This window comes from Lithobates pipiens, unplaced genomic scaffold, assembly GCF_037356315.1.
Source record: "Lithobates pipiens isolate NorthernLeopardFrog02 unplaced genomic scaffold, aLitPip1_a1.2 Scaffold_19, whole genome shotgun sequence".
In the NCBI taxonomy this organism is placed as follows: domain Eukaryota; kingdom Metazoa; phylum Chordata; class Amphibia; order Anura; family Ranidae; genus Lithobates; species Lithobates pipiens.
Window position 1 is genome coordinate 210293068 of NW_027507764.1, and position 23078 is coordinate 210316145.

General features: G+C 41.1%; 1 protein-coding gene across 1 annotated transcript in view; it reads left to right on the forward strand.

Annotated features, from left to right (window-relative positions):
* The window catches only part of RALA (RAS like proto-oncogene A), a 92288-nt gene extending 81047 nt beyond the window's left edge, over positions 1-11241 (forward strand). The window contains exon 5 of the mRNA XM_077491674.1: positions 4707-11241. Within this exon, the coding sequence (XP_077347800.1) occupies positions 4707-4829 (123 nt within the window). The 3' untranslated portion in view covers positions 4830-11241. The remainder of the gene's footprint in view (positions 1-4706) is intronic.
* The last annotated feature ends 11837 nt before the right edge of the window (positions 11242-23078 follow it).

Below are 23078 nucleotides of genomic sequence, written 5' to 3' on the forward strand. Positions count from 1 at the left end.
TAAAGTTGCATGCGCGCGTGATATCACAGAAAACGATGATACTCAAAAACCTTCACAGCATATACTAATGTTAAGGTGATACACCCTTACCATGGTTACATGCTAAATAGTCTCAATCAACCTAAAAGTAGTTATTAAACTCTGGAAATAATAAATAACAAACTTCAGAGCTGCTGCGATGGCGAGAGGTTAATATAACCTAAGTGAATAAATAGCAAAGGATTAAGCGCTGCTCTTACATATACTCCAAAAGCAATGCGTTCAAAATAAATGCATTTAAACAGTTTATAAATCCTCTATACAAAAAAAAGTCATAAACTCTTTCTACAAAAAAAAGTGACTGGTGCAAAAAAAATGTCTCTACCAACAAACTTAATTAATAAAGTCCATTGTGCAGATCAAAGTTCTTGTGCGGAAATTTCTTAAAGCGGAGTTCTGACGAAATTTTTTTTTTTTTTTTTTTAAGTCAGCTTCCTACAAATACTGCAGCTGCTGACTTTTAAAATATGGACACTTACCTGTCCAGGGCACCCATGATGTCCTCACCCGAAACCGATCTGTCCCTCCAATCGGGTGGAGGTGCCACCATCTTTGGTAAGGGAATCAGGAAGTGAATCCTCACATGGGGCCGGACATGGCATAGATCACAGCGGAACCTGCGGCGATCTCTTCCCAGAAGTGGGAGCAAATACCTGGATTAGACAGGTATCTGCTCCCCCCCCTGAAAGGTTTCCAAATGTGACACGGGGGGGGGGGGGGGATCCAATTAGCCGAAGTTCCATTTTTGGGTGGAACTCCACTTTAAGGTGCGGATTTCACTCAGTTGTGCTTCCCGCCTGCACTTCCCACTGACTGACTCTGAGTCAAGATGGCATGTCTGTGTCAATATCCTGGTAAAGGATGGATCACCTTTTGCTTCTCTTTTCTCCTTCAATAATTAGATCAGTTGCAGTGTAGTATGTCATGAAAAATCAAGAGATCTCCATAGTGCAGTACCATTACAACTTTATTTAAAACGATTACACTCACAATAGTAGCTTAAATCGTAAGCATTTAATCTAAAATCGGATCGCCAAACTGGCATGCGTTCCAGAAGCCGGAAGTATGTCACTGTTCATCCCCGCTTGATGCATTTCGCCCTTTCCACTGGATAATCTTCAAGTAAATGGATACCACACATGTGAAGTCTTAAAATTACGTGTGCCTGTGATATCTCGAAAAACGATGATACTCAAAAAATCTCCGTTGGTGACACTTTAAAAGCCTTACTGCTCATCAGCTTTGAGTTAACTGTGAGCTATGATGCTAGAATTATTGCTGACACTTAAATGTTTCTGGCAACAGCAGGTTACGTTTAATTATTTATTTTATTTAGTACACTTTTGTATAATTGCTTTTGTTTTTTTACTTTTTTCTATTGCTATCACAAGGGGTTATCAAATCACACCTTATGCCACAAACCACAGTGCAAACAGTACCAAATTAAAGTGCAAATGCTATGCATACACCATAAACTTTGAATACCAAAAACAAACAAATCATAAGATCATGAAAAAAGTCCAATGTGAACTGAAAAGCAAGTAGCTAGTGAAAGTCCGTATTGGGACTTCAGAACAGTCCCAAACACAATTTTGTTCCAAAAGTGCCCCTGTGCAAAAGTATTCTAAAGTGCTGTAGCGCTCCAAAATATCACACGAAAAATCTGTGCCACACACACACACACACACACACACACACACACACACACACACACACACACACACACCCTTCTGCTTTAACTCACCATATGGTATGGACTCCTTAGCTGTACTGCATGTGGGTCTATCGGGCTTAGATTGGTGAGCGTGGAGATGTTATTTCCTCTATATCTTCCTATATAATTGCATCTCGTGCATGAAGGAGAGAGAATCCATATAGTATAGTACGATCTTGTTTATTGTAAAAAAAAACACACAATATTGCAGAGTTAAAATTGCTTTGTACAGACATCCTTTAAGCTCTTTCTATAGGGCAGTCGGCTCACTCCAGGAACTGGCTTGGTTCTCGCAACCTTGCATGTGTTCCACCGCTCACCAGACGTGATGTCACTGAAGAACCCGAATCTACGTCGACCTGTTTTTCTCCTCCCACAGGGCGTTATCAAAGACCTGTAGGGGGGGGGTCAAAACGGGTCGACATAGATCGTAGATTCTGGTTCCTCAGGAACATCACTTCTGGCGAGTGGTGGAATGCATGCAAGGTTCTGAGAACCAAGTCCGTTCCTCTAGTGAGCCAACTGCCCTATAGAAAGAACTTAAAGGATGTTTGTACAAAGTCATTATAACTCTGGAATATTGAAAGGGTGTTTTTTTAATGTTTTATTTCAATAAACAAGAATGTACTATACTATATCTATTCTCTCTCCTTCATGCACGAGTGGCAATTACATAGGAAGATATAGAGGAGGTGACATCTCCCCACTCACCAGCCTAAGCCTGCTAGACCCACATGCAGTACTACTAAGGGGTCCATACCATCTGGTGAGTTAAAGCACAAGGGAGTGTGTGGAGCACAGATCACCGTGTGATATCTACAGCGCTTTAGAATATTTCTGGACAGGAGCACTTTTGGAAAAAAAATTGTGTTTGGTACTGTTATGAATTCCAAATATGGACATTCACTAGCTACTTGCTTTTCAGTTAACATTGGACTAAAGCAAACCTGTTAGGATAGAAATATGGATGCTGCCTTGTTATTAAAGGTTCTGGGTCCTGACCTGTCACCTGATGCTTGGTTTACCTACTGAAACCTCTTTCACACTGGGGTGGTTTTCAGGTGCTTTAGCTCTGGAAATGGCCTCCGCTAAGCACCTGAAAACCGCCTCCTATTCATTGCAGTGTGACTTTTCACACTCTGGCGGTGCGCTTGCTGGGCATTCCGAAAAGTCCTGCAAGCAGCATCTTTGTGGTGGGTTGGGAGCGCTGTATTTAGTGCTCCCAAAACAACCTGCCCATTGGAATGAATGGGCAGTGCTTCCTTCTTTGGGGTTAAAAGTGCAATGCTAGTGGCCGAAAAGCGATGCTTAAACCGAGGTAAAGCACTGCTTGTTTTAGCGGCGTTTACTGTGGCCGTGGCCCCAGTGTGAAAGGGGTCTTAGTGAATCACTGACTCTGTACTAGCAAGTAGGGCAGGAGTTCAGACTTCGCTGATTTCCTGCTTATTCCATAACAATGACTTGCCATATAATGAAGCCCAGATCACAATAAAATGTTTTTGCACTCTATAATCCTGAGGCAGCATTCTTGGGATTCAATTATTATATATATGTGTGTGTGTGTGTGAGTGTGTATGTATATAATATAATATATTCAGTTGAGAGAGTTTATAGCGATAGCAGTGATTGTCAATGTATAACATACAGGGGGCCTCAGCTGTTGCCCCTGAAAGCAACAAAGGGCTACAAATTATGTTCAGTACATGTTGAACTACAAAAGACTGAAAAAAACTTCAGACATACTAGGGAAGTGTCCAGCATCTGGCTGAATTCCTGCTGTAGAAGAAAGTCAGAGACTGGTGATATGTTATGTGACACTGCTAGAGATCACTGCCATTACAACCTGTTTGCAAATTAATATTTCCACTACTGTTGTGGGCCATGGAGCAAGTATAAAAGGGCGGCAGGATGGGCACCATGGGTTTAGCATGGAATATTTAGCAAGAATATTGCTCAATTACAAAAAAAAAAAAAGACAAATAATTGGCCAACCTCTAAACCAGGGGTCTCAAACTGGCGGGCCTCCAGCTGTTGCAAAACAACAAGTCCCATCGTGCCTCTGCCTGTGGGAGTCATGCTTGTAACTGTGAGCCTTGCAATGCCTCATGGGTCTTGTAGTTTCAGCTGGAGGGCCGCCATTTTAAGACCCCTGGTTTAGAGGTTGGCCAATTATTTGTCTTTTTTTTTTTTTTTGTGTAATTGAGCAATATTCTTTCCATTTTAAACCTGTCACAAATCTGGGCAATTTAAAGCTCAGCTCCAGGAAACCAAAAAAGCCTCCCCTGCAGTGGGTTTGTAGCTGAACTGCAAGGGTTAGCTACTTATTCCTGTTTAGGGGCTGCAAAAAGCATTTTTATTTGCTTGATCCTCTATTTCCCCAGCAGAAGGCGCTCCCCCATTCTTCAGCAGTGGACTGTCCCTCTGTGTTCTTGCATTCAATACAGGGCTACGGTTTCTGTATCGGTCTTGGTGATGTCAAAGGACCATAGACTGCCAGAGTGTGGGGGAGAAGAGGCTGCAAGGAACGGTCTAGCAGCGCAGTGGAGCCTTAGAGATCATGTAACTAAAACTGCTTTAAATGAACAGTGTAGTATAGATACAGCCCCACGGCAAAAAAGGATTATTAGGTCTTGAATTGACCCCTGTTTTCTAAGAAGGCCATAGGGCACGTATGACCACCAACAATTGTGCCCTTGTGTTGAGCCTGCGTTGATCTATGCAGAAGAATTGTGAATGAGCCACTTAATAAAATAAACACACTCGTGATTCTAAAGAGATATATGTTGTAGAGAGACTTGAATGTCAGAAATAAAATTAGTACAGTATGCTGCAGCAAAATGAGTTGTATTTAATTTAGAATTTATGTTTATAGCCACAGGGAAAACATTTAAAGTGTTTTATTATTTTCGCTGTGAATTAAAAATTTTTATTTTTTTTTTCCTTTTTAAAAAAGGTATTCTTTGATTTGATGCGAGAAATCCGTGCCCGAAAAATGGAGGACAGCAAAGAAAAGAATGGCAAGAAGAAAAGAAAAAGCTTAGCCAAGAGGATAAGAGAGAGATGCTGCATTTTATAATGAAAACCTGACATCCTCACTTTTTTTTTTGTTTTTTTGTTTTTTTGTTTTAATTGATGAGAACCATTTCTTGTTAGCATGCCCTCAGACGACTGTGGTGTCCAGCTGTCATTTTCATTTTGGAGACATTACATTACACTAAAAAGCATGATTGGGACACTGCTCTGGACAGACCACTACAAAAACAAAAATCATTAACTATATCACCTAGAAACGAAACCCACTTGGAAGACGTGCTTCGATTTACCTGTATAATGTTTCTGAATGTATATGTTTTGAGAGCGGATGCGGTAGTCTGTGAATACTTAATTTCTAGGGCAGTTATGCTTCTCCATCTTTCTATTCCTACTTTTAAATAGAACAGCAGCACTGATTGACTTTAAAGTTGAACCTGAACTCTGGGTAAATATAAAAATACAATATAATTCTAGGTATCCAACTAGTTTCGGTATCGGAGTTTGATTTGGGATCATTCTCTTGTACAGCAGTACACAGACCTGGAAAAAGAAGCCCAGTACGTGAAGCCAATAGGGTTCTGCTGACAAGTGACATGCTGACAGAAGGACAGAGGACAGTGATTACCTTATCAGTTTGTTGCTTCTCTTATGCTGTCTAATCAGGGCTGGGGCGCTTAGGTGACCAAGCTGTATTGCTTAACCATAGTAAAAAAGAGCCAGGTCACAGCCTGGCTGTGCTATGTGGCAACTCGATGTAAATCTTAAGACTGGCTGGACAAAATCACAAATCCTTAGGCAGGTGAAACCACTACCAGATATGAATTTCAGCTGCATACCTTGCTGTCTGTAGTCCAGCTTTATCGCAGGTTTGGTGTAATTTTGTTGGCTAAAACAACATAAACTACTCATATATTTTGCTTGCTTTTACGCAGAGCTTTATTCATACAAAGATCTCTCAAAATATCTGCCTAAATAACTTCCAGTTGTAGGTTCATAGGGATTTGATCGGATAGCTACTTATAGCCCACATGTACTAATAGAGGGACCTCCCTCCCTCTTCTACAGGTCCCTGTAAACAAATGTTCTAAAATATAAAAATGATGATAGAACTACATTACATTACAATTTAATGTTTGGCTAACAGGACAGATTTGGCCTGCATATGATCTCTAAACCTGTAGTTCCCTAATCACAGAAATAATTGGGGAGAAACGCTTCAAAAGTGCGCCTGTCATCGTAGAAGAATGGGGCTGATACTGCTGACTAAAATGATAGTTGTCAGGCTATTATGAGCCATTGGTTTCAGTACTTTGAGTTGCTGATTCAGTACAAGTATGCAGATCACAGAAAGAAAATATAAAATGTTATCTGCATGTTTGTTTTACATCAGGGGTTTGAAGTATGGAGACAAGAGGGCCACTGTGACAACCAGGGAACTAGCATTTTCAGAAAAGAAGGTGGGCTTCAACTGCGATCTTTTTCTCATGACCGTTTTTTTGCATCCAATTTGAGTTTAAAGCCAAACTCCAGGTTTACTTTCCTTTTAAATAGTTTGTTTGGGCCAAGCTGCCGCAAACGAATTCCTTTCCGAAAATTAGCATCGGCTACATACAGTATACAGCGCTATGTACGGCAGGAGATCGGCTGCCAGAACAAAATTGTGATATCATCTGCCTGCCTCACCACCTCAGCCAATCAGAAGAGGCCCTTTATTGACCAAATACAAGGCTTCCTGTGAATGGCTGAGCGGTGCTCAGGCCTATTCGATTTTATTCTGGCTGGAAGTCCCCGCACCACTGGCAAAACAGTGCTGCATACTGTGAGTAGCTGATACTACATGCAATGAATACAGCATGCGCAACTATTAATGAAGGAAATGCTTTTGTTTTTTTGGTCCAACCTGGTCCAAATTAAATATTTAAAGGGAAAATAAACATGGAGTTAAGACTCTAAATCCACCAAATGCATTATAGGTGCATCAGAACAAAAGGTGTTCAAAGGCGTACAGGTTATTTTTTCACAAAGCAGCCACAATAGAAAAGCCTGTATCCTGCCATCATCCTGCAGAGAAGGAAGGAGCCCGCTCTGCAGAGGTCTGACCTGCTGAATGAGACCTTTAGCCTTGCAATCAGCATAGATCCTTCTCCTTGCTAATTGGCAAATATTAGTCCTGACTCAGCAGGGGGTGTCAGAACTGTGTAGAGGGACGACTGTTTCCAACCATACCAGAGCAAAGGTCTGACTCTGCAGCATTGCTGGAAGGGGACATACTTTTCCACTTAAGCTGCAACTGATTTCTAAAGAAACTCCACTGAAAGACCTTGCACATCTTTTGTATTGAGGCACTTGGAATGTATTTAGCTGAAACTGAAAGTTTTGAGGCTTTAATCTGCTTTGTACCTATAGGGGCCTATGTCTACACAAAATTAAGGTAAAGTCTTGTGAGCCGGTTCGTCATTTGTGCTCAGACCAATAATTTTACTCTTTGCTCATGCCTGAAGCTGTAAAATTAAAGTATGTCAGTTCAGCCCACAATACTTTAACCACCATAGTGTATGCAGGTGTCTGCTAGTGGAAGACAAGTAATCTCTTTCTTGAGTTTATCTTGTGTTGCTCCATGACCCAAATGTCATAAGATGATGTGCCATTCTCAAGGTCTTGAGTACATTTTCTAGAACATATTTTTGTAGTTTGGTAAACGTCTCCCTAGTTTTCATCTATGAATGTGATTCAGATGAATGGGAAATTGGAACTGCGTACATTTATATTCTGAAATTATAGAAGGACCTTTGTCTATTTATGCTTGTGTGCCTGACACATAAAATATCCTTTGTAAAATGTTAAAAAGCCTATTTATAAAATAGCACTTAGAATACAAGTCAAATTTGGGTGAGTGAGCCATTGACACAATGGACTGTGTAATATGGGCCTGTTCACAAGAATCACGTGACTTGCAAAGTAGTCATGTATCCCAGAAACATATGAAGGATGCATGAAATGTTTATTTGGAATTTTGAAAGGATGTAAAAGCAAATAAAGTCTTTGCTGCCATTGTTGCATAAAAGCCAGGAATTCTTCAGGAAACCTTTTTTAGTTGGGAACAAAAGTTCATGTTATTGAGAATAATACATGAACCTTCTATGATATACCAAGGACCAATGTTCATTGACTCTTAGTAACCAATTAACATTTTTTATTGGTACTACCTTTAAAGTGTAAGCTCCACTTTTCACAAAAAATGCCTTCCGCTCTCCTACCCCTTCACTCGACCAACCCCCCACCCTCTACGCTTACCTCTGTGGGTGATTCGCTGGCACTGCTCATGCAACTGGTGCAGTGGTCTGGGGACTTAAAAGCCCTATTCTTATTCCATGTCTCTCCTTTAGGCCTTCTGGGACAGATCAGACCATTTCTGATTGGTCAAGTGCTGGCACAGGAGCAGTTTGACCAGTTTGACAAGGATGGAGAGTAGGCCTGTTAAATCTTTGGACTGTTTCACTGGCTGTGGGCAGTGACAGCTAATCGCCCACAGAGGTAAGTGCAGGGCAGACTGGAGGAGGGTGTAGGGTGTTGAGCCACCTTTTCATTTATCTGTTAAAGATGAACTTGCACTTTAAAGTAATTGAAACAGTTGCTGCACACAATTACGCTGTTATGAACTTCTTGCCTAAGAGATGGTTCACACAACATATGAACGTGTGCTGCAATGCATTGTTACATTGCACTGCCCACTTTTTTTTTTTTTTTTACTTTTATATTGATTCTGTGTGCTGCAGATCAGGGTGATGCATTACAGGATGTCAATATGCACTGCACAGCAAAAAAAACTGCTGATTCTATGTGCTGCAGTGTACTACACCATGTCAAAATGTGCTGCGCTGCACAAAAATAAAACATCCTTTTTTATTTTTTTTATTTATGTGCAAATCAATTCAGTGTGGGTGACAGACCTCTCTAGAGAGACCACTGCTTCCACACAGAGAGCCTTCCACACATGCTGTTGCTGCAAACTAAATGCACAGGACATAAGGCGAATTGCCAAGTTTCTGCGTTGGGCAGTGCAACCCAGCAGGGCTGGTGTGAATAAGACCTAACTGCTGAAGATATTTTACCTGTGTTCCTCTGATGATCAGTATATTTCTCTCCTGCTCTCTAGAAAGGCACACTCCAAGCTAGCAGAATAGACGTTCTATTAATTTTCCTAGCAACTTGACTTTTTCTTGGTGTTCTTTCAGCTGCTGCTTCTGCTGAGTGAAATAACACACTAGAAGGTTTTCTTGTTTTACCATACCAAAGCACTTTCCAAACAGATTGTGCTGGTCCTGAAGGGCTGATAGCTACACCTTTGGGCATAAAGAAGTTAAATAAAGCCCATAATGGTGATGAACGCTTAACAAATTAGGTTCTGTCTGTCTGCTTGTAATTTTTTTTTTCTTTTATCTGGCTTCACTGTTTACAAGTTATAATAAGCAGAGTGTTATTTTTATTTCACTAATTATTTAGAAGTAACCTTAGGCTGGCCATACTCTTTGAGGGAACGAAAAAACGCTAACAGATTTCTCCATCTCCGTTATACAGCATGGATGTGATAAGCAAATCTCCTGCTGCATCTATTGTATTCTGACAGTCACTGTCAGCTGTTAGAATACCAAAACAGGTGACTGGGTCTGATTGGATGCACTCGCTGTTTGTACAAAGATTTTCTGCCCGGCTCCTTCAGCGAAGGATGTTTGGCAGGAGGGTGATGTCAGGGCCACCCATGGGGTAAAAGTTAGCTGGTTCACCAGGAACCAGCTAAAGTTTGTATAGTGTATGGCCAGCTTTACACCCTTTACTTACCTTGCATTGTTTTACATGGCGCTTGCCTCAACAGGGTAAGACCATTTGTGTGTCTGTTGCACAAGATCTTGTCATCTGCAAATACAAAATAAACTTAGGTGTAGTACCAACAGCCTTATTTTTGAATAATGTTTGGTATCCTTGTCGAGAGCATCATAGTACCTAATTTCTGTATAATAGTAGCTTAGTCAGCAAGCTAATTACTAATAAACAGTGTGCTAATAGAGCAAGATATTTATGGTCTTGGCTCAACGGAACTCTGCCTTCAGCAACCTGTAGGTCTTTGGCTGTTACTTTACAGAAAAGACTGTTAGCTGCTCTTGGAGGTTTCCAGAAGATGTACAAGGTTAAACTTTGGCTGAAAGCCTCAGGTCTCCTACTGTGATTGTAATAAATGTATTTTATCACTTTTTTTTATTGGATTTATTACATATTTCATACCAGGAAGGAGCTTTTACCAAATCCATCGTGGAAACAGCTAAGTAGCAAACCTCACTCTTAATACTAAAACACTACTTTCGAGTCTGCACGTTCAGCACTTACATGCATCCAGTATATGTCAAAGGTCTGGATCCTTTCCACTATTGATTCTTAATAAAAGCTATTACAATAAGTTACTATCACAAGGTAAATAGCAACAAAAAGCTGTAATTTAGATACTGCTTATATCGGGGTTGGACAAAGTATTGTAGAACTTGGATGTCAGAAGGACAGGAGCTTCTGCTGTGACCGACAGACAATGCTAAAAAAAAAGAAATGGGTAAAAATCAGAATTTTTTTCTGAGGAACATTGCCTGACAGGCTCCTAGGATTTGTCCAACTCTGTTTTTTTTTTTATGTCTGTTTCTCGGCACTGGTTTGGTCAAAATATTGTGTGTGACCTCCGATTTTAACCTTTATTTCCTGTCGGTCTGGTCATATTTGGTTTTAGTCTTAGTGATTTGCCTGTCCATCATCTTTTGATGACATTTGCTTTCCACAATTTTTGATGATGAGGCTACTGATTTTGCAACTGGCAACTAGCAAAAAAAAGTTGAAGATATACTTTTTCCAAGAGATGGAAATTTGCTGTGAATTTGTCGTGTGATCATAAGCCAAGAAACACTGAATCTTATGATTGTCAACTGTATATAAATGTCAATTTCTCTGACCATATATCATTCAGATACCATGTCCAAACTACATAACATTGAATTTGGAGGTCATTGTGGGCCTCAACTTATTTACTGTGATTGTTACTATGTTAACTAAAGTTTCTGACCACTAATGCTTTGAAGTGCACATGGTACCTGGGCACGGTGGAGCCAACCATTTTGTAAAAGGTTACAAAACTGATAAGAATGCAGCTTATCAGATGGTATCCCAAATACATTGCTCATAATGTTCCTAATGGTAAGCTGTATTGTCATCGGTTTAAGTTCAGCCCACAAAATGCCCTCCTCCCCATTGTGTGTAAACAAAATGTGTATTTTAAATTCCTTTGCAGCTGTTGTGCTGGGTTCTGTGGTATTATGAAGCTACTAGTTTCAGTTAACAATGTACAGGCTGATTCCACTACCCAGTTTTATATTTTGCCATTTGCTCCATTTCAAGATAAATAAACTTCTGTTTTGTAATTTTGGATTAGCAGTATTCATTTTTTTCTTCTCAAAAAACGGTCTTCCAAAACATTACACAAACTCATCCAACGCTAAGTGCTACCAAGATAAGTCCAATGTGATGTAGACACTAAAACTATAATCGAGTCTGCAACGAGATGTATTCTCTAAACAATTATGAAATTGGAGACCTAGTAAATTGCTCCACAACACGGGTGATCTACATGATTGCATGTCCCTGCCCAAAGATTATATATATATATATATATATATATATATATATATATATATATATATATATATATACGCATATACATATAGGTACAACAAAAAGACCCCTGAAAGTCAGAATAGGTGAGCACCTCAGGGAATTTATTAAGAAAGATCCTGAGAAACCACTGGCAAAAAACTACTCTGTGCCATGGTGGGAACCCAGAGGGGATGAAGGTGAAAGGGATCTATACCCTCAAATTACCAACAAGAAGGGGGGGCTTCAACCGTATATTGCTCCAGAAAGAAAAATGGTGGATATACAGGTTGAAGTCCCTCTTGAATCTTGCCAACAGCATCTCTGCCTCTGTGGGTTTTGGAGTCCTGCACGGACCTACTGCCCATTATAGGAAGCTCACATAGTGCTGTACCGTGGGTTTCCAAAACCCCCCTTCAATGATCCTTAATCCAGCACCAAAGAACAGAGGGATGAGGGTTTAAGTGATCACCGCCAATAATCTAGTGCGCTCCAATATTGTCCAACACAGTGCAAACTTGTTAAAGTGGTTGTAAACCCTTACAACACACTTTGACCTACAGGTAAGCCTAGATTAAGGCTTACCTGTAGGTCCAAGAAATATCTCCTAAACCTACACGGTTTAGGAGATATTTACTAAAAGACCGTGACAGCTGTCTACGGTGCATGCGCTGTAGACAGCGGTGCGCAGGAGCACTGAGCGTGGCAGCGTCAACGGCGAATATGCCGCGCGTGACAGCTCCCATACTCATGAGCGGGAGTGACGTCATCGTGGCTTCGCCAAATGACAGCGTTGGAGCAGCAAGACTCACCGAGAAGATGGAATAATTCTTGATTAAAGGTTATTGGCGCTACCTCCACCCAGTTAGTTCCAATAGCACTCTTTGCTTACTCAAACCTTTTATGTCTATCTATCACCTTAACGTGTCCCCAGGGACTATGTGCATTAAACCCGTGTTCCGTATTTTATCTCAACAACACCCCATATATCCAACACCTAAAACTCAAGGCAAAAACTGATTGCACCCCACTTTATATCACCTAAGTGAAATAGTGCTACTATAGTTTCATCAGAAAGATATACATACAAGAAAAAAATAAAATAAATTAAAATAAAAAGTGATTGGTAGAGGCCTCAGCCGTGGAAAAACCTAACTTCAAACAAAAAGCCAAAAAATACAGAAAAAAACACAGAAAAAAACACAGAAAAAAAGGGGGAGAAAAGAACCCCCAACAGTTTTAGTGTTTACCAGTGCCAAACCTCTTCCTAATTGGGGAAGAGAACTATCATATACATTCTTTGTGCTAGTTATTACATATTAAATTCACCAGATCTCCTTATATTAATAAGTGTAAAAGGAGGAAGCACAAGGTTTCCTCATGCAATAATATCCAAAAAAATTATTATTTTTTTATGCAGTAAACAAAAAATCAAAAAAGACAAAATATGTGAAAAAGTCCAATTATATCCAGTGGTCTATACACCAATCCACAAGCATGTGAGAGTGTAAAAGGGTCAAGTGCGCCCAATATATGTCAAAAATAAATATCAGTCCACATTGAGTCTTCTATAACCGTATCAATGCAATTACTCCTCTTCAGAATACAGGAAAGGTGACTTTCGTGAGATTGCCTGCGCTTTATTAGTGACTTTCGTGCTCGTTCCCCCTCAAAGATCCCCACTCACCAGATCCATTCACCCCCTAGGGGGTTAAACGCCTGTAATCTGTATCCTGTTTGTCCGAAGATTCCACCATCCAGTTATATCTCCAATAGGTCCTTCTCAAGGTCTTTTAAAGAGATGCAGGTAAGTCCTTGTATCCAATAGTAATTTCCTCAAATAGAAGAGAATACCCTCATGGTGTAGTATTTTTGATTATAATTGGGAAAGAAGGGAGAACAATCTGATATTCTTCTTTAAAAAGCAGGTATTTTTAGTTATGTAGAAATTTTAGGAGGCTAATTTCCACAAAAATATTTTATTACAAAAATATTTTATTACAAAAAACTTTATACAACACTCTGTGCAGAAAAAAAGGGTTTTTTTTTATGCAAGATGCAATCTAACAATCCATACATCAGCATACACCGTATATAACTTGTGTTATACGGCTCAAAAAGATGTAATATAACAACCCTTTTTTCAGCAAAAACAAGGAGCCAATATAAAATATAAAAAAATATAAAAAATAATAAAAAGTAAAACAGAACAGATGCAATATAAAGCACTGATTCCGGAATGCAAAAAAAGAATTTACTTTATATATGTACTAAAAGTTCACCAATTATGAAAAAAATATAGAAATAAAAATCAAAAATGAAAAACAGAATCTCCTACGGTCCTTTGCATAAGTCTGCAGAGTATCTGCACTTATTCCCAAAAAACCCTATTCCCCCAGTGCTACAGTCCCCTTACTACCGTGGGGTTAAATGATGGTCTCCTCTGGGGGCCGTATAACAGGCTTAGTTTGGGTTAGGAATGGAGCTCCGTATGTTAGAAAACCAAAAACGAAAAAACGTTAATGTTAAAAGAAATTTTCAGAACGTTTATCGGGCTTGTTCCCACTAACTACAGCCCAGATATTTAACTCGCTGGTCCGTCGTAGAGACAATTCCCCTGAACGCGCGGCGTGCGTTCCAGGCTGCGTTCCAGCGGATCCAGGCGCACCGGAAGTGACGTGTGTGCGTAATGACGCTGTACGCGTTTCGTCAGAGACGTCCTCAGCAGCGATACCACGCACACTCCCACCTCCGTCCTTAAAGGTGGCCACTCCTCCCATTCACAGGTCTCAGCCAATAGCTGATCTGGATGGGGATTACACGTCTGTTTGTTTATTTTCTATCTACGTACACTTTACCATTCTTATAAATAAAAAGTTTATACTCCAACCACCTCAACCAATAGGCTTCACTGTGTGGTGATATACATTATTTTATTCAAAGAGCTTTTTAGAAATCTTTTTAGAAATGAAGGGGAAACCGGAACTTTTTATCCAATACTCCTGGTTCTGGGATGCTTTGTATTAAACCTATAGCGTTGCAAAGACATACATATTTTTATTTTTATTTAAAGTTTAAGCTCATACAGTTCCACAGACCTCAGAGGTCTGTTTCAAGGACTGTTTAGACGTCCCGCACAGATAGTATTTTACTTATTTACCTCTGTCTGATATCTATCAGGCAGAACTAAATTGCACATACCAGATATTACCTTGTAAAATTATCTCCGGATTTTTTTCTTTTAAACCAGTATATTTATTTTAGAGGATTGTTTTACCCAGGCGTTTGGGATCTTACCACGGCCTCAAGTTATGTCCTCCCCGCCTTTCCTAACAGATATTATCATGTAAAACTACCGATAGGAAAAACCTTTATTTTGCCAAGGCCGAAGTGCAAAATTAAATAATTTTATCTTATTATGGAGGTTGCTTAAATACCTTCCTTAGATGCTACTCAAAATATGCTCCCTTTGCAAAATTTCTTAAAGAATCAGATATCAGCTTCTCTACCTTTAATTAGAATTGATCAAATCTTAGGGTTGTGTTTGACTACACCCCAGCCAAATCCTATTTATTTCCCAACTGGCCATATTCTGCCTTTTTCGGTTTATTTTCTCATGTAAATAAAATTTCTATCCACATCTATATATCCATTTTCAGATTTCTTCCCAAACTTTACGTCCATACTCATACATGCATACATCTAGGGTTAGAAAGCTTATCTAGTTGTTATCTATCGAAATTGGACTTAGTCAATATACAGGCCCAGATGTTACCTCATAAGTTGGACTTAGTCAATATGCAAACCCAGATGTTACCTCGTAAAGGTGATCTGCTAGTAGGAAAAGAATTTTTTCTCTTTTTTTATCTATCATCTGGAGTCTAAAACCCCCCCATGCATGTATATGGGGATCCCACAGGTCTTTTAATTGAAAGATTCTAGATCTATTTACCCTCATTTTTATGGATTTGCTATAAAACAGTTAAGGTCTATGTCAATATTAAGCCCTTTAGGGGCCAAAGTGTTTAGTCTATATATCCAGCTAGTCTCGTTCTGTGATATAAGAGTTATCATATTTCCTCCTCTCCAATTCGCCTTTATATGGTCAATTCCGTAAAAAGTCATTTTGGAGGGATCTCTTTGGTGGAACAGATCGAAATGTCTGGATACATTATGATTAGGGAACCCCTTCTTGATATTATTGACATGCTCTCGTATTCTGACATGTAGTGGTCTGGTGGTCCTGCCCACATACTGCAAATTGCAAGGGCATTCCAGCACGTATGTGACGTATGTGCTCCGGCATGTAATCAATTCTCTAATTTTGTATTCTACATGGTCTGTTTTCGATCTAAATGTCTGTCTTCTTCGAGGTTGGGGTTTACTAGCCCTACATCCCATACATTTGTTACACTTGTAAAATCCTTTCAGTTCCTCCAAGAAAGTGCTGTTCTTAGGACCATCAGTCACATTGTGTGCTAGCATGTTACGTAGTGTAGGCGCTCTTTTGTAGATGAATTTTGGTTTCTTTGGAAGGATTGTTGCTAAGATTTTGTCCTCCTGGAGGATGGGCCAGTATCTTTTCACTATCTTCTCCACTTCATAATACTGTGCATTATACCCAGTGATGAAAGCTAAATCAAATTTCTGTTTTTCTTTTCTCGATTTCTTAATCAGGGTATTTCTATCTATTTTAGCGACTTCATTTTTTATTTTTGTCAGGTTTTCATATTTATATCCCTTTTCTATGAATTGTGTAACCAGTTTGTCTGCTTGGGAAGAGAAATCTTCCATTGAATTGCAGTTCCTCCTAATTCTTAGAAGCTGTCCTTTAGGGATGTTGGCTTTCCATTTGGGGTGATGACAGCTAGAGGTGGGGATGTAGCTGTTTCTATCTGTTTCTTTGAAAAAAGTTTTCGTATGGAGGCCATCATTATTTTTGAAGATTTCCAAATCCAGGAACTCTATCTTGTGTTTGTCCCATTTGCCACTGAACGTTAGTCCATATTTATTGCTATTTAAATTTCCTAGAAAACTCTCAAATTCTTCCGGAGTGCCATCCCATAGGATCACCAGATCATCAATATACCGCCGGAATAGTTTTATCTGAGATAAATTCCTCGAGTATATATACTCCTCCTCCCACATGTTCATAAGAAGGTTGGCGACGCTTGGTGCATAACGTGCACCCATAGCCACTCCTGTGGTCTGTACATAATAATGGTGTCCGTACCAAAAATAGTTACAGGCCATGGCCATCCTCAACCCTTCTATAATGTACTGCACCTGCTCTTGTCTCATATTCGTCTGCTCATGTAGTGCTTTCTCTACTCCTCTTAAGCCATCTTCCTGCACGATGCTAGTATATAACGAGTTTACGTCTATAGTCGCTAATAGATAGTTCTCTGTACCTTGAATGTTACTTAATAGTTCTATGAGTTGGGCACTGTCTCTCAGATAGGATTTACCCTTCAGTACCAACGGTTTCAGGAAAGTGTCTAGGTACTCTCCTAGCCTCGAGAACACAGAATCCATACCACTGATAATTGGTCTTCCTGGTGGTTTGTTTAATCTTTTATGTATTTTCGGATTATAATACATAACAGGAGTTCTCGTAGAATTTGACACAAGGTATGCAGCTTCTTTTTGATTGAGAATGCCCATTTCCTGTCCTCTTTTTACATAGGCTTTCAGCTGGTCTTCATACCTTGATTTAGGGTTCCCCTTAAGTTTTTTATATGTGTTTTCCGTTTTTAACAGGTTCCTCATTTCTTCTTGATAGTCTTTTTTGTTCAGGATTACTAAGCCCCCTCCTTTGTCTGCCGGCCTTATCACTACTTCTTTGTTGTCCCCTAGTTGTTTTATTGTTTTCCATATACTTTTCGATCTCTTTTTGTTATTGCTATCTTTAAGTTTTCTCAGATCTTTTTCTACCATCTTACTGAAGGCTGTTAGACATTGATTACCAGCCGTGTTAGGGTTAAACACCGATCTATTTTTCAACTCAGTTTGAATATATGCTGGAGCTGTGCTTGGTTTATATTCCGTACTATTTGCAAAGTGTTTTTTCAGATTCAATTTCCTCATAAATTTTTTAAGGTCTATGTATGTCTCAAATTTGTTCAGATGTTTTTCCGGAGCATATTTTAGGCCTAGATCTAAGATTTTCATTTCCTCCTTGCTAAATTCCACTTGGCTTAGATTATATATCCCTTTTCCGATTATGTTCTTCTTCTCTTTCTTGTTCTTTCCTCCTCGGCATCCCCTATATTTTCTTCTCTTTCTCCATATCTTTGTGTATCTTCCATCCTCCTTCTGTATTGGTTGTTCCAATTCCCTCTCGGTATCCATTGTTCCCTTTCCTCTCTGTAATCTTCCCTGCGTTGCCCTCTCCTGTAGGGGCCTTCCCTGAAATATCTTCTTTCTGTATCGCCCCCTTTCCATCTCGGGGTTCTGTAGGGTATCCTTGCAGTCCATCTCCCAGGAGGTCTGTCTCTGGGGCCATTCCCCCGAAAATCCCCGTATCCTCTTGATGGCCTCCTAGGTGGATATCTAGCTTCCCTCCTATATTGGGTATCTTCCTGCGGGTATGTGTTATATGTGTGATCTCTTATAGGGGAAAACTGATTACGAGTAGGAATGTTGTACCTAGGTGTTGCATCTTCAAACGTTTCCTCATAATCGCTTCTTCTATTATTCACCACATTGTGTCCCTGATTGTTGGTTTTGAGTATAGATCTCCTTCTAGGTGTTGTATTACAGTTACCCTGCATTGTTAGTGTCTCGATTGCTCCTCCCACTATTTCCATAGAGTCTTCATTGGGATCTTCTATTGAACCATCATCCTGTATATACCTTCCCTCTTCCATGGGGCTTTGCCATTTGTAAACTCTCATTTCATTATAGTCAGCTACATCTCTCTTGAATTTTTTCTGTTTTTTTGCTTGGAGATCTGCGTCATATTTCTTTATAGCTTCTTGTAGCTCCTGTTCTTTGTCTTTATACTCTTTGTGTTCAGTAAAAGGCGCAAGCTGGCTTTTGATGTCTGCTATAGTCTTTTCAACTACCTTTAGTTTAAATTCCCTTCTCCTTATTATTTTATGCAGCAGCTCATTTTCACTTTTATTAAAGAATAAGTACCAATCTTCCATTAATTCCGGGTCTTCAATACTATCATTCGGGTTGATGTCCCACCTGAGACTTCTAGGGGTCATTTTAGCATTAATGTACATTTCCATGGTGGCTCCGAGAAGATGGATGCGCCGGACTACAGGGGACAGCGCTGACATCGCTGGCTCCTGTGTCAGGTAAGTGACACATAATGGACTACTATGCGATGCATAGTAGTCCATTATGCTTTACCTTTGCAGGGAATGAAAGAGGAAGTAAACTCATCAGGGTTTACTTCCTCTTTAAGTCTTCATGCAGCATCCCGTTCATGGCACGGATCATCATCTTTCCATACCTTGCATAGTATGCACAGTATACCATCACTGATTGATGAACTCAATTCAAATATACACTACTTTGATTTAAGACCCCCAAGTTTTCCACATCCCTGGGTTAATGCATAGGCCTGATGTCTGCTCATAGCCATATTGTTTCAATACCAGGGAACAATTATGCAATTGTATGACATCATAGTGGTGAGGCCAATAGAAGTTTACTGGCAGGGTCTTCTCGCAGGTCCAGGATTGTGGGATTACCTGAGTGTACCCCTGTTCCTGAAGGTTTCCTTTTAAGGTCTCGGAGCCTACCGTGAAGGGCGAAGATTGTGTTTTTTATCTCTGATAAAGCTCTGCGGCGAGGAAAGGTAGGGGAGATTTTCTGCAAGGAATCTCTCCTTCCATGTATTATGTTGTCATGTCATGTCACCACTGGAGGCTGTATTGAGAACTCACCATACTGACGCTGGAAACAGCAGAAGCTTTCACTCTCCTCTCTGTTCAAGCCAGCTCAGGCCCTCAGGTATGATGGCGGGTCTGATCACTTCCTGGGCCCCCAGATTGGCGGTTTTTCCCTTTGAATGCCAGCTCACTGCCCTTTTTTCTTAAAAAAAGAGAATAAAAAAATGTTTTTTGGGTAAATTGCGGCCGTTTTATTAGCGCCCCCCCCCCCCCCGCTGCCAGCCTCCGTGTTGCCGGCGCTCATACACTTCCCTAGTTGAAAGAGGAAGGGGGGCAGTTTTCGTGCGGGGGGGCATCGCTAAATGGCGTCAGATGCAGGCCACACGTGGAGGAAGTAATTTAAGAGCTGCAGTTTGGCGGTGGAGGGACAGAGCAGAGTGGTTGCTGGTCAGGTTTGGTGACACAGGCATCTCCCTTTTGTTGATAAGATTGTACTGTATAGCTAGGACTAATAGCAGTTATTGTACTGTACTATAGCCTAGCAAGTGTTGCATTCTTTTGCTGGTAGTGCCTCTGCTTTGTACTGTAAGCTATGAGTGGCAAGGGGGCCAGGAACTCCGATGGAATGTGTCCTATCGGACTGTTTTGTTGGATATTCCGACTGTGTGTGGTCTCCATCGGACTGTATCCGACGGACCAACTTTTCCAACTTGCTGGTAAAATTTTCCAACAAAATGCTCCGATCGGACATACTCCAATCATGTGTAGCCTACTCCGACGGACAAAGTGCCACGCATGCTCAGATCAAATTCCTAGACCAAAGCTATTGGCTACTAGCCTGAACGTAGTCCCGTCGTAACTAAATAACGTCATCACGTTATGTACAATCGGATTTTCCGACAACTTTGTCCAACCGTGTGTATGCAACAGTTTCGGACAAAATCCGTTGGACAAAATCCAACGGATTTGGTTGTCAGAATGTCCGACCGTGTGTACAAGGGCTAAGAGGTTTGCCAAACTGTATCCTATGGAAGAGGATTTCTATAAGAAATGGGGTATTCCAGCGGTTGATGCTGCGATTACCTCCGTAAATAAGAATCTCACATGTCCAGTTGATAATGCAATCATGTTGAAGGGCTCAGCGGATAAGAAGCTGGAACACCTTTCTAAGAACCAGATGGCTTTAGCAGGTTCAGCAGTGCAGCCGGTTCTGGCCGCAATGGGTGTATCCCAGGCCATTAAGGAGCATTTTAAGGAGATGCTTAAATTTTTACCTGTTGAACAGGTTCAGCAGTACACTGCTTTAGCAGACGCACTGTGTTTCACAGTAGATGCTATGAGAGATGCATCCATTCAGATTTCACGACTGATGTTGTGACTAGTGCATTCTCACAGAGTTCTTTGGCTTAAGAGTTGGTCAGCCAAAGCACTGTGTAAGAAGCTCCTAGCCAGTTTCCCTTTTCATTTGGTGAACGGCTATTCGGAGAAGATTTGGATAAATACTTACAAAAGATTTCCAATGGCAAAAGCTCTCTGTTGCCAGTAAAGAAGAAATTTAGACATTTCTCATTTAAGTGAGCCTCTTCTCCTGTATCAGGGACATCAGCCTCTAGGCAATCTCGACGGCCTCAGCCATCAGGTTCAAGGGGGAAAACCCCAGGGACAGCACCAAGGTCAGAAAAGATCTTGGGGAAAGAAGCCTACCAAGCAGAGTACTAAAGCCTCCTTATGAAGGGGCGCCCCGCTCGCTCGGGTGGGGGGAAGGCTCCTGCAATTTTCAAAGATCTGGCAGGAGCAATGTCAGGACAAATGGGTGGCTTCTGCAGTGTCTCTAGGTTACAAACTAGAGTTCCAAATTTTGCCGTCTCCCCTGTTTCTAAGGTCAGGGGTTCCCAAGGACCCAGAAAAGAAGAAGGCTCTCCTTCTAGCACTGGACCATCTTCTAGCCAAGGCAGTCATATCAGAGGTTCCCTTAGAGGAACAGGGCACATGTTTTTATTAAACCTCTTCACGGTTCTGAAGCCAAACGGGGAAGTAAGACCTATTTTAGATCTCAGAGATCTAACTCAGCACTTGTGCATCCGATCCTTCCACATCGAATCAATTCGGTCTGTAGTAGCCATCCTCCAAGGAGGAGAATTTTTGGCTTCAATCGATGTCAAGGATGCCTATCTTCATGTGCCAATATTTCCCGCTCATCAGAGGTTTTACGCTTCAAAGTAGAAAACCATCACTTTCAGTTTGTGGCCCTGCCATTCAGTCTAGCCACAGCTCCTCGAGTATTCTCAAAGATTCTGGCTCCTGCTTTAGCCAGATTAAGGGCTCAGGGCATAATGGTCCTAGCCTATTTGGACGATCTACTCTTAGTAGATCATTCAGTTTCCGGGTTAGACCGCAGTCCGGTGACAATGGTAAACTACCTGGAATCTCTAGGCTGGGTTCTCAACCTAGAAAAGTCGTCCTTGAGGCCATCAAGGAGAGTACAGTACCTGGGACTAATCATAGATACCAGGCAGGGAAAGATATTTCTACCTCCAAAGAGAATCCGTTCCATTGTAGAACTAATCCATCTCGTCAAGGCAAAGAAGAAGCCTTCCATTCGGTTGTGCATGAGATTATTGGGGAAGATGGTGGCCTCCTTCGAGGCCGTCCCTTACACACAGTTTCATTCAAGATTGCTACAAAGCGCAATCCTGTCAGCCTGGAACAAAAAGGTTCAGGCATCCGATTTTCTGATTCAGCTTGCTCCCAAAGTACATCAGAGCCTGAATTGGCTGATATCCAGCAACCTTCAAAAGGGAAAGACATTTCTGCCTTCCACCTGGAAGGTAGTAACCACAGATGCCAGTCTTTCAGGCTGGGGAGTGGTCCTGGAAGAGGATTCTGTCCAGGGAAGGTGGTCCAGGTTGGAAAGGACCTTGCCTATCAATATTTTGGAAATTTGGGCAATCCATCTGGCTTTAAGAGCCTGGAAAGCCAGACTGAAGGGCTGTCCTGTCAGGATTCAGTCCAACAATGCCAGGGCTAGCGCTTACATAAATCACCAGGGGGGCACGAGGAGTTGTGCGGCCCAGAGAGAGGTGAATCACGTTTTGTCTTAGGCAAGGAACATTGTGTTCATTCCTGGGATAGAGAATTGGCAGGCGGACTACTTGAGCCGCCAACAACTGATTCCAGGAGAGTGGTCTCTTCACCCTGACATCTTTCTTGCAATATGTCAGAGATGGGGTGCACCGGACGTGGACCTGTTCGTGTCCAGATTCAACAACAAAGTCAACAACTTTGTGTCAAGGACAAGGGATCCACTAGCTTGCGTAACAGACGCATTAGTCTTCCCACGGGAATGACCTATGCAATTCCTCCAGTTCTGCTACTTCCGCGTCTTCTTCACAGGATCAGGCAGGAACAAAGGGAGGTGATTCTCGTGGCCCAGAAGGCCTCGGTTCACCAAGATCATAAGGATGGCCGGACCTTCTTTTGCAGGGTCCGGTATTCCATCCTACCTTACAGACGCTAAATTTGACGGTCTGGCTGTTGAGACCCACATCCTAAGGGGTTGTGGGTTATCTCCTTCAGTCATATCTACCTTGATTAATGCCAGGAAGCCAGTTTCCAGGATCATCTACTATAGAATCTGGAAGGCATATGTTGCCTGGTGCGGATCCGGGGGTTGGCTCCCCAGGAAATATGTTATAGGTAGAATTCTTGAATTCCTACAGATGGGATTAGAGATGAATCTGGCCTTGAATACCATCAAGGGC